Genomic DNA, 12,294 nt, shown 5'->3' on the forward strand with positions numbered 1-12,294 from the left:
TAGGTATTTAAAAGTAACTGGTCTTTGGAAGCAATGGTGTTTGTATGGGGAATAACTTGGTTAAACAAATTGGGCTTTGGAGGTCCATATAGACATTTTTCTGATATAGTTGCAGATAATGGCCATTGGAACAAATGGATGAGAACCATACCACCACAACAAAAACACCCTAACATGTTGGCTGTAGTATTGACATGATTCATATGCTGTAGTTTCAATGACATTATCCAAAACTTCAGTTGTGTAATGTGTGGAAATTACAAAAGCCGAACCTAACGAAACTCACAGTTTCGGTGCAAAGTTAACGTATATGCTAACAGCTACTGTAGGTTGTGGTATGTCAGAGCGTGCGCGATTATTACTTAGATTGCCAGTTATTTTGCACATCGTTGGTTGCTTTTTTCATCCCTCGCACTTGACATTTTCATGTCCTGTTCAACGTATGTGATTGATATACGTCAAAATAGCTCACCGCTGCATTTTGAAGTCGGCGAGCGCCAGCGTGCAAGACTCCTTGAGTCTGGGTTTAAGAAAAAACCAGACAAAAGGAAAAGCCTCAAAATTCGGCTGTAAAAGCTGATATTAGAAGACCCAATTTTTGTACCAATGTTCTGTGATTTTTAAGTAACTCATTACCAGGCTCAGATATGATGGAAAATGTTACCACAATAGTAGTTTAAATGAATAACAAAGGAACCCCCACACTAAAACAGACCAGCGAATCCTTATATTTTAATATGTGTAAAAGCCTTCATCGAAACTTATTGCCCTCTTGAGGTTAATAGTTGTTTTTAAATGTCAGTTTTTCAGCGAAATTGACTGAAAAAGCTGGAAGTTGCTAGATTCTGTTGCTGGATCACATTTTCAAGTGAGTATACCTATTGAAAAAAATACAGTGATTCCCATGGTGTGCAGAATTTGATCAGCACAGTGGAATTATGCCAGATTATTGGACACTCTTGACTTGAATGTGTCGGTAAACTGTATTAGGTTTCATGATTGTACTTTCCAATTTTTCAGTCGCGTGCCGGATGTAATAGAAAATTATTAGTTTGTAAATTTAGTGTCCACCTTTGAGCAGCTTGCATCGTGTGGTGTGTGTGTGGTTTTGTGTGGTGATTGTTGTGTTGTGTGTCCTGGTCGTGTGGTTTGTGTTCGGTCGGTGGTGATGCGGGGGGCAGTACCAGTTGAAAAACACCAGAGTGGTGTGAGATGCCAAAGCAGTCGAAAAATACACCAAAACAAGAAAGGAATCGACCTCATGTGCAGACGATGATAGCAGACTGTAGGATCTGTAGTAAGTGTGTAGAAGAGATGAGGGAGACAAGGGATATAGTATATATGAAACATCTGTATACATGTTACTCGACGTGTCCAGCACTTCTTGCTATCTCGGTCCAAACAGCATCTGTTGTCCACATGAGTGCAACGCAGCACAGTCGCGGTCCCAGCCATGGAGAAAGGCATCTTAGACTCTGCATTTGGAAGTGTAAGACACAGGTGGGTGTTTTGCGTTGTTGGGTTTCCTCTCACACTGATCATTCCTGCCTCCATGGGTGTAAATGAGTCCGTGGGATGGGAGATTCTCAGAGGTTGTTGAACCAGTAAACACTGTGTGTGCTCCATCACAGTTCCCAGTGTGTACTGTACAGTTCAGAGTCTCAGGCAGCCTCCTGCTGGATGGTCGCTGGACGAAGCGTGGGAGTTCAAACCTGAACTCGTTTACATTTGACAGTAACAGCTGTGAGCAAATGGTCTAAGGTCGTACTAAGAGCAACCTCGTGCAGTAGAAGTAAGCTGGAGGTCTGAAATTTGCAAATCGAGGGGAGATGTATTCAAGTGATGTTGTACGTTTCCTGTTCTTTTTAGTGGAAGAAACGTAAGGACTGTTCTCAAATTCTTTGATCAAACGGATGGCCACTCTCGTTGATCATGTTTTTTTATTAGGTAGTGTAGGGCAGACAAGCCTTGGCTTCTGTCCCAGGATTTGCTTGAAACCAGTAAAACATCATCGTGCCGATCAGCCGCTGATAGGAAACATTGCATGGAGTCACCGTTTCACCAACATTAGCTGATACACAGAACCGCCGTATTCTTGACGGCACATATTAGGACGATTCCAGCATTAGTCGTCTGCGCTGAGGACAAAGAACAAAAATCGAGAGAAGAACATGTTTCAATCTATGATATTGAATTGAGTCATGAATGTCAAAACTGCCAAAATGTGTGAATAATTATTGAAATATGGGGAAGGTTACAGCAAAAGCAACGTTGACTATTCTTCCCAAGAAGCAGATAAGGTCACCGGAGTCTGTGTGTCAGCGCACCGGTCAAACCTCGAAGACTGCCATCACTCGCTCCAAACAATGCGCTCGATAAATGTACCGCGGCCCGCCGCGGCGCCGCGCGGGCCGTGCGCGGCGGCGCCCGGTAATGAATGATGACACCTTCTCCACTCTTCTGGGAGTGAAGACTCCGTTTCTCGCGTCGACTGTTGAAAGGACTCCGGGTTTGGATTGGCTAACGAGAAGTAATACCTGATTTGGAAGCCAACCAAACACATGATCAGCTTGCTGCATGGAATGCACTGCACTAAGAGAAGAGCCTACAAGCATGAAAACAGGACTCTGAGAGGGGACGCCCCACTCATCTGGTTTCCAATTTCCATTCAATACAGTGTAATCAGGCTCGAGGTGGTGGAAATGGCACTCAATTGTAGAGATTGGATCAGCGTGTAACCAATATGGGTCCGATATTACGGTCACAAATTTAAATAATATATTTTATTGGTGGTTATTAAGTGGCACATATAACAGCTATAGTTATTGTATTCTCCAGTAGGGGATGGTTCATTGCCTCATCAGCTCCTTCCTAAACACACATAATGGCCACTGTTTGGTTGATACAACAATAATACGGATAATGAATAATATGGAATACCTCTGTTCTGGCTAAACTGTCTGTCAGGCAAAAATATTTGTACCAGGTTTCTGTATGTGGACATGATAAGATGTTTAGACTAACACCAACATGAGCACATTACTCCATCACAGCTGGTCCTGAGGGTTCCTGACAATGTTACCTGTGTTAAACTGCACATTGAGAACAGTTGAGTGCATATGCACTAATGTTAGAGTTACTAGTTATTATTTTACCAGTTCAGGACAACTCAACACTAATTTAGCTTTCAAGACTTTGATTGATCATAAACTTGTTATATAGCATCACTCAGTGTTTACAAATGAAATTAAAAGTTTGATTGCTCAAATGATTTGTTCTGATCTTAAAATAGTCTGGGCATTAGAGTTATACTGTGTGACTGCTGTGCATGAAAACACTGCAGAGACTTCCTGTTTGAAACCACAAAGACAAAATGAGCAGAGGGGTCTAGAAAAGTACATGGCCAAAGTATTCTGAGAGCTAAAAAGAGCCTTACACCTTTGGGCTTGTGGTGTACAATCTGCACACTTACAGTAAACAACCTGTGAAGAAGAACAGGCATTGTCAATACACTGAGGGTGGGCACTCACTTTTAGACGAACTAGCTCGTGCCACATGCATCATCGCAGATATTTCTGAGCACGCTACCACGCCATATCGTATCAAACATACTTTAAGGTTGCAGTGTCATACCAATTGTGTCCCACTGACCGTGAGATAGTGTTGAGAGTTTGGTGTGCTTCTGATTTATTAAGTAACCACAAACAACACCCAAATAGTGTTTGTTGTGTGAAGGGGGAAACATTACACATGTACAGACTGTCAATGATGAAGCTTTATATTCCGCTATCAAGTACCTGAGCTCACAGTCCCCACAGACATCAGTTATGTGTGGTTGTGTGATTGTACGTTGTTGACTACAAGTGTAGCGAGAGTGGAAATATGTCACCTCGATCAAAGAAACACGGCTTAACTGTAACTGAAAGAACATGTTTACTTGGTGCTTTGCAAGGTAACTCTTTACATTCAGAATATGGAGGTAAAAAAAGGACAAACTTGTCACTTCTGTTAACACAAACACAAAAAAACAAATGAAACACATCCACTTTTACTGCCTGACCCTGGAGTACACACATTCATTCAGGCTGTTGTCTCTTTGTCTTCTTGATCTGTTGGCATTTTTGGTCTTTAAAGCAGCATAATGGAGGTTGTCTGTATCCTGGTAACCCTGAGAATAAGATATAAAAAGGGTTAATTGCCATATTGGTATATATCTCAGGATTTACTGAACATCTGTTCAGTCTTATGCAAAGCCCTGCAAAAGTAACTTCCTTCGTGAAGTGAAAAATGTAAATTGATTTTGTTGAGACTATAAGACAGGCATTACTCTCCTGTTGTAGTTTTTGTGTTTTAAGCAGTGGACAAAATAACAGGAATACCCTGACAATTAAGCAACAACGTGAGTACAATGAAAATTGGCCACCACTGTACTATCTACGATCAATCCTCCAGAGGGTATGTACCACTTATAATATTTTGAACTGCATATTGCACAGTTGTTGCTGTTTTTTTCTGTTTTTTCTCATGCTCTGTTTGGTTGCTGTTTAATATGTTGCAGTTACAGTAACAGTCATACTTTGAAACACTCACCTCTGCATTGGGAGCCGAGGCAGCTGAGGATCTTGCCCAAGAGTCTGGTTGTGAAAAAAAAAACAGCAACTTCAAAATTTGCTCTGCTTGTGGTGAGAAAACCTATTCTCTTTAATTATTTGGATTATTTGGACTGAAAGTGATAAAACAGTTTATTTGATTTTAAAATGTATCTTCTACACAAACACGACACATGTGAAACCACGGGACAAGCTGGTATTTTAAAATGAATGAATCAAAGAAGACCAGCACTGAATGCTGCTACTTAATTCCACCAGCGAGTCATATTATCAGTGTAAATATAATTAAATGGAACACTTTAGTCAACATACTGTTTTATTTTGACAGCTCCATGTAAAAAATGTTGCTCTTTACCAGTCCTACTTTCCAATGAATCTTTGGCTACAAATCTGTGTCAGTGGTGCACAGTTCACAACGCCGATGATGTTTGAAGCTGATAAAACAGAATAATGAGTATATATTCCCATTGTATGTATCTTACAGTAAGTGGATGTTTTTCAATATAACGTGTAAATCCATACTAATTTACACATTATTTAGGTTGTGAACATTGCTTCCATTACAATATGCCTTGTTCATACTAATATATACTTATTACTATCTATTCCTCTAGGTCGGAGTGAATGAATGAACCAGAACATGAAGTTGTGTTGGCTGATAGATTTTATTTGATGTCTTTGAGTGAAATTTAGTTGAGCAAGTCACATGGTGGAACATGTTGAGTGTCCAACAGTTACTCTTGTCTTTATTTGGTTGACTTAATCAATCATTTCAACTCCTTTCTTTCTGCTTTTCAATATCACATACATTGAACCCACTATCAATTTTAAGGAATGACAGTTTAGCCTACCTGTGCATTGGCAGCTGTTTGCCTTGTACAGTGTATGTGCTGTGTAAGCCAGGAAAACAAGCAGGATGATGCTGAATGCCAAAGCTCCACTCAAGAAATACACCAAGACAGAAGAGTGCACCTCATCTGCAGATCATTAACATATGGAACATGAGGAGGCATTACGGGTACTTTTTTTTTTATTAAATCTGTTTTAGAAAGTATCCATCACTATTTAACAATCTTTGTTTGAAGTCACTTACCTTCAAAGTCCAGCTTGGTCCCATCTCCAAACAGTATGTGTCCACATGAGGCAACAGCACAGTAGTAGGCCAGCATGAGAAAGATTCAGGCTCTGCATTTGCAAGTTGTAGACACAGGTGTTGTTTTGGTTGTTGGGTTCCCTCTCACACTGATCATTACTGCCCTCCATGGGTGTAAATGTGATCCTGGATGGATTCTTCAGAAGTTTTGAACCAGTAAACACTGTGTTCTCCATCACAGGTCCCAGTGTGTACTGTACAGTTCAGAGTCACAGAGCCTCCTGGCTGGATGGTCTCAGATGCTGACTGATGGACCGAAGCTGGGATCTTCAAACCTGAACCCTTTACACTGACAGTAGCTCCCTCAATAAATTCATACACGTAGGAATAGCCACTTATGCAGTAGTATGTAGCTGAGTCTGAAATTTGCACATCTGAGATCTTCAAGTGATTTTTACCAGTGGTAGTTTCCAGTTTAAGGCGTGGATCGTTCTTAAATTCACCATTCAAAGTGCCATTTTTGTCATGCTTATTGAATTTAGACAACAGCTGTGGTTTCTGTCCCGGAGTTTGTTTATACCAGTAAAACATCACTGCCATGCCATCTTTATAGAAACATTCCAAAGTCACGTTTTCACCAACGCTAACAGATCGGAAATGTAGAGATGATGGTAGTTTAGGAGCGATCATATCCGCTGAGGAGAAAATGGAGACACAGTTGCACAGTTCACTTTCTACCATGACTGGAAGAATATCTAACCCTAACCCTAACACCCAAAATGTATTGCAGAGCATTATGAAAAATATCAAAAGCAATCATTTTAAGAAAAAAAAGGGAGACAATGTACAAAAAGTTAGAACTTACCCATTGTCCCCATGAGCAGACATGTCACAAACAAAGCGAACATCGGAGGTGTCATTTTGTTGAAATTGCCGTGGTCGATTGAGAGAATCTCTACACATTCTCTACTTTTCAGAGTCAAGGCTGCATTTGATTGGCCAATCAGAAATGACTTTGAATGATCACATGATCTGTGCCCTCCTCAGTGTTCATTTTGGTCTTTGAGAAAGAATTCTCATGGAATTCAACACAGAACAAGGGTGTGTAATCAACATTAGTTAGAAATTGTACACAAAGAGACATGTGTTATATGTACAAGAGACCGATGTCTTCCAAAGTTAGTGTGCTAGAATTTGCTGCAATGAACATGAGAAAACTACCAAATCATCTGCTTTATAAACAAAGGGACCATGTGACCTTTATCAGTGTTAAATGCACAAAGTTAGACTCAAAAATGTCTCATTGTCTTAAGATAACAAGTTCTATAAAACTGGTTGTGACTGGAATGTGCTGTGAATAGGAGGGACAAGAATCAGACCATAGACAGCCCCCCTCTTCACCTTGCTGCCATGACTGTTTGGTATATCTGGTTACTGACTTAAGGCAGACTTTAGACCTATATTATGCACGTGTATTGAGTCACTGGCACCAGGTGACAAATGCATTTATGTAAAACAATTTTCCACACAGATTGTTCTCATTCATTAAAAGACACATTTTAGTAAAAAAAAAAAAAAAAGCTTGATCTTAAAAAAAAGGTCACATACAATTTAACACTGACCCCGATTGCAGCATGTTTATATTTTTTTAACAGATGAAATTACAAGCTAGAGAATAACTCTTAATATGGTTCATATATATAGATAATGCTTTATATTAAATTAACTTTGCACATATTGTTTATAATTCTGATCTTCATATCTTCAATAAAATATCTTGAAATATTATAGTTATTTGGCAGCCATTTTGCCCATTCCTGTGGCATAGTTTCTGATGTTCATTATACTGAAGGAACATTTAGTTCTTTATTCTTTTTATACCGGTGGATTTAGGATCTGTGTGTTCTGTTCATTGTGAACAGAACAGAACTTGGATTTGAGTATGAGTTGTGAATCTGCTGTTGTCGCTCAAACTGGACATTATCATAATGGTGAGTTTCCTAAAAAGCACAGCTTTGGGTCAAGTTTGGCCACATTTTTAGGGAAGTAAATTGTGAAAGTTGAACTGCTACTGCTGACTACAGCAACATTTTGATCGACTGAACTGAAAGCTTCACTTGATCAATCTGGACTGTTGCAGTTGTAGGTATGTAAAAATTCTTTCACCACACATTGAAGTCTATGCTTTTAGTTTCTCAAGCATGTTTTCTGAACCTAAGACATGTTGCTTGTTGCACAAAGTTATGTGAGCCTGGGTTTGCTGAGGTGCAAGACGCTGTGGCCTGGACGCTACATGCTGGTCTTCCTGTGTTCAAGCTCTGCTAGGACTTGTGTTTCCACCAGTGGAAACTTACACTCTGTAGTTCACACCACCGTCACCACAGGAGTGAAAGGTAAACAGTAAGAGCCGGCTGTAGATTGATAAGGTGCAACCTGTGCTTACGTTTCTGATGTGGAAGATATTTATAGGTCGGAGGGGATTTTTATTGCCTGCATTGTCTATATTTGCGTATCCCAGTGTTTTAACTCTTGGTTTTTTTTTTTTTTTTTTTTTTCAGAATGCTGATCCATGTGACATGCTGACACACACAAACATATTTCTACATAAAATACTGCACAACAACACATTGCACAAAATATTTTTATTTCTTAATTGTTTAATTTACATTACATTACACAGTGATTGACAGCAAGTATATTCATGGAAAGTAGCTTGAATGTAAAGCAAAGCCTACTTCACTCTACTACTCTTTACTCTAGAGTACACACAAACACTCTCCACGCTCTCCTCTTGACGGTGTCGTTCGCTGGTTCTCTTCAGACTCAGAGCAGCATAATGGAGAGCATCTGCGTCTTGGCTCTGCTAATGACAAAACCACAATGGCAAATTATGTGAGAAAAAGAGGAAAACACACTGCAGTTGTACATTTGGCTTCCATCATACAGTTGTTTAACCTACCGTGGTGTCAGAAGCTGCAGAACATGTCAGATGAGAAACTGTTCCTGCAAATCAAAAAACATGAATGATCAGGCCAGGTCAATACAGAAAAATATTTAACATACCTTTATTGTGAAAATCTTACCTTTGCAGACAGAGCATATCTTTTTTTTCAACTTGTACATGACTAAAGCCAAGACAAGGAGCAGAATAATGGAAACTGCCAATTCAGACAATACACCAGGACAGAGGCTTGTAGAACCTATCGTAACATACAGTCAGAGAAATTATTATTTATGAACATCATACAATACACATGGTTCATTTTAAGGCTATGTTTAACTTATGGAAATAGCAATCATGTGCAATATCAGCTATAATCACCTACCTGCAATCTTCACTCTAGTTCCTTGTCCGAACACAATCTCACCACAAGAGGCCAGAGCACAGTAGTACATCCCAGCATCGGAGGAGCTCACAGACTTTATAGCCAGGTTTAAAGTGCAATTTTCCATGTGAGAATCCTTCATACACTTTCCCGCATTGTGATACATGATTGCAGGCTGAGCCACACCATGTCTGAACCAGTACAGGTTCTGCTCCCCTGCACATTTTTCAGTGTATACCGTACAGCTCAAATTCACAGAGTCTCCCCACCGAAATGTCTCCAACTCTGGCTGATGGACAACAGCATGGATGTTAGACAGCGATGTTTTGACATGAAGGAAAGCTCCTTGTCCAAATTCAATTTCGTTGAATTCTAAAATCCCACAGTAATATGTTGCTGAATCCGACAGGCGAAGGTCTGTGATTACAAGATGGTTGATGCCCTCTTCTTCCGCTAAGACCTGAAACCTTCTTTCATACGCGGGGGAGATGGTAGCTTCTGTGCTGTGCTTCATCCAAGTTGATATAATGAGAGGTTTGCCTCCTAAGCTTTGCTGGTACCAAAAGAAGAAATTTACAGCATCATTCCGACAAAGGCATTTTAAAGTCACACTCTGCCCAACTTCAGCTGTTATGACCCCACTGTCCTGAGTTATACCTGAGGTTTTGTCAACAGCTGGCACCTGACCTAAAATTAATAAAAAAGATAAAGTCATATTTATTATACTTTTAAAACCTCTTTCCCTTTACTAACATTATTTTCATGCATGTAGAAACAGTGAATAGATGTAAAATACTCACAGATTTCACTGAGAAGTACAAGAAAAATGCAAAGTGGCATCATCCCTGAAGCTCTGCAGTCTGTATCCTGTGTGTTGACGGACGCACTCGACTCTTATAGGAGACGAAGGCTGTTTGTGATTGGCTAAGCTGACTTCTTTTGCATGAGAACAAATTGTAGTTCTGAATCTAAACCAGAGTCTGCTCAGGTGATCAGAGGTGTAATTGGGTTGATTGAGACTTTATGGTGACATTATTGATGTGGTACACTGGAGGACAGTAGGTGTGACAACATACCATGATGTATACTATGAAAAGGAAATTCTCTCAAGTCAATATTTGAATTGAGGGGTAGAGGTTGGTGCATGTCAGTGTTTTTTTTGTCAGTGTGGAAAAACATGGTTATTCAGTCATGACACAGGTTTGTTAGATTTAGATGTGCTTTTTGGGGGGATGTATGTGTTTAAACAGTTAAGTGGGTTAAAAAGTCAGTGTGTGGGAGAGATGCAGAAAGACAGAACAGAAATTAGGTCAAGTGATTTAACCCATCTAAAGTACATTAAAGTTAATGTTGATAACTTACAGTTAATAGCTGGGGTTACAGGTTGGTCTTTTCAGTGTGATTTTGTAATTCCCATCATGCCAGTGGTGCCCCTGGATGTGGCTTTTGTTCCAATGGGACAGCACCCCATACACACAACATCAGAAGTCTTAGAGGAAACCACAGATGAAGACTGACAACAGTGTTGCACAGTGGCATTGTTGCATGCTTGCTAGCATAGCTAGCAGCCTACTAATTCACAAAAATGGACACGTTTTTGACCGGATGAACACATCTCACTAGACACAAACACACAATGTTGTTGAATGTTGTTAAACAGAACTATAGAAAGATTTTTAATCCGGGCACCCACATAATTACTTATTGCATTAATAATTCTTTTGGGGGGGGATGCCGAACGGTAATAATGCGACGCCAACTGGCCTACGCCCACACCCGCCGTGCTGATATTCACCGTTGTGTCGTCTGCTGGCAAAACTTGGTCCTGCATTCATCCGCCTGCCACTGTCTACCTCCCTGACACCGGTACCACCTACCTAAGCACTGTTGCAGACCATGTACATATGTTCATGGAAACGGTATTCCCTGATGGCAGTGGCCTCTTTCAGAAGGATAATGCACCATGCCACAAAGCAAATATGGTTCAGGAATGGTTTAAGGAACACAATGAGTTCAAGGTGTTGACTTGGCTTCCAAATTCCCCAGATCTCAATCGAATCGAGCATCTGTGTGATGTGCTGGACAAACAAGTCCAAACCATGGAGGCCCCACCTTACAACTTACAGGATTTAAAGTATCTTTCGTTAACGTGTTGGTGCCAGATACCACAGCACACCTTCAGAGGTCTAGTGGAGTCCATGCCTCGACGGGTATTGTGTATTATGTATTGGCAAAAGGGGGACCTACACAATATTAAGCAGGTGGTCATAATGTTATGGCTGTGTATTCTATTCTATGTATATTCTATTCTACGCAGTAATGATTTTGAATGTGTTGAAGGAGACTGAACATTTAGTTAATTTATTTCAAAACATAACATTACAAAAGTCTCATTCAAAACACGGGAATAATGATGAAAATAATTATGTATAACGTTAAAATAACAAATCACCTGGTCTCCGTCGGTGACAGTTCACTCCCAACCCTGGTCACTGGAAGCCCGACTCCGTTGTCCACTTGCCCGACTCTGGTGCTCATTCTGGCACTACTCCCCAGCAGCAATCCCTGCCAGGTCCCCTGCCCCAGCCATGAAAACCTCCTCCTCCCAAAGTGCTAGTGCTAGTGCTAGTGGTGTAAACAAACCTCCCCAAGTACTCACAGTCCGGGTACAGTCAGCTAATAGGGCCACTAACTAGCCTGTGCAGCTAGTACTAATTAGTATATTAGTATGTCTTTGGTATGTCTTAGTATGTCTTTGGACATACTAATTGAGAGCAGCAGTCATTGTAACAAAAATACCGGTATTGTCATTTAAACAGTAGCTGGCTAGAGAGGGTTGATGATTTTCTTTGCATAAGTGTAACATGGTAAAAGAGTTCACTGTTAATATATGAATATAATTGTGTAGGAGCTTGGTTAGAGTGAGAAAAACTTGCACGATTGACTCTGCAAGGTGAAGCAAATCTCAACCCTCCTGAAGGAGAAGATTGCCCCAGAGTGTTGCAAGCTAATGGAATGTCAACACTTTTTGCAATCATCCCTTTTGAATCGTGAAAACGAATGTGAAACAATGTTTTTTAATATTGTCCCTCTGACTTGTTCAGACCTTGGCCATCTTGGTCTGTTCCAGATATCCTAATCCAGCAACATATGTTTTTTTTTTTTTTTTTTTTCTTTAATAACGTAACCTCTCCTCCCTTCAAATTCAAAACGATTGAGCTCCGTTCAGTAAAAGGGTATTGGTTTTAATCAAGATCCAATCGCT

The 12,294-nt window shown here is 40.2% G+C and overlaps 2 protein-coding genes and 1 pseudogene across 2 annotated transcripts in view; 1 reads left to right on the forward strand and 2 right to left on the reverse strand.

Moving 5' to 3' along the window:
• Nucleotides 1–4,047: 4,047 nt before the first annotated feature.
• On the reverse strand, nucleotides 4,048–6,623 carry LOC118338105 (annotated as a pseudogene).
• Nucleotides 6,624–7,762: 1,139 nt separating this feature from the next.
• Nucleotides 7,763–12,294, forward strand: part of LOC118338106 (prostaglandin D2 receptor 2-like) — an 18,429-nt gene continuing 13,897 nt past the window's right edge. Inside the window, exon 1 of the mRNA XM_035675315.1 lies at nucleotides 7,763–7,849. The gene's annotated coding sequence lies outside the window, so the exon portion shown is untranslated. The remainder of the gene's footprint in view (nucleotides 7,850–12,294) is intronic.
• Nucleotides 8,428–9,892, reverse strand: LOC118338109 (polymeric immunoglobulin receptor-like). The gene is made up of 5 exons (XM_035675317.1): nucleotides 9,830–9,892; nucleotides 9,030–9,716; nucleotides 8,787–8,903; nucleotides 8,663–8,706; nucleotides 8,428–8,563 (listed from the first exon to the last, which is right to left on the reverse strand). Exons 1-5 carry the CDS (start codon nucleotides 9,870–9,872, stop codon nucleotides 8,435–8,437), a joined length of 1,020 nt encoding a protein of 339 aa, XP_035531210.1. The 5' UTR covers nucleotides 9,873–9,892; the 3' UTR covers nucleotides 8,428–8,434.

The sequence above is a fragment of the Morone saxatilis genome, unplaced genomic scaffold (assembly GCF_004916995.1).
Source record: "Morone saxatilis isolate NCDOM2014 unplaced genomic scaffold, NCSU_SB_2.0 Contig4, whole genome shotgun sequence".
Taxonomy (NCBI): Eukaryota; Metazoa; Chordata; class Actinopteri; family Moronidae; genus Morone; species Morone saxatilis.

Coding starts and splice junctions, on each gene's coding strand:
- LOC118338109 (XM_035675317.1), bottom strand. CDS start 9,872: ATGATGCCACTTTGCATTTTTCTTGTACTTCTCAGTGAAATCT. Junction 9,717..9,829: donor TGTACTTCTCAGTGAAATCT/GTGAGTATTTTA, acceptor TATTAATTTTAG/GTCAGGTGCCAGCTGTTGAC. Junction 8,904..9,029: donor AACTAGAGTGAAGATTGCAG/GTAGGTGATTAT, acceptor ATGTTACGATAG/GTTCTACAAGCCTCTGTCCT.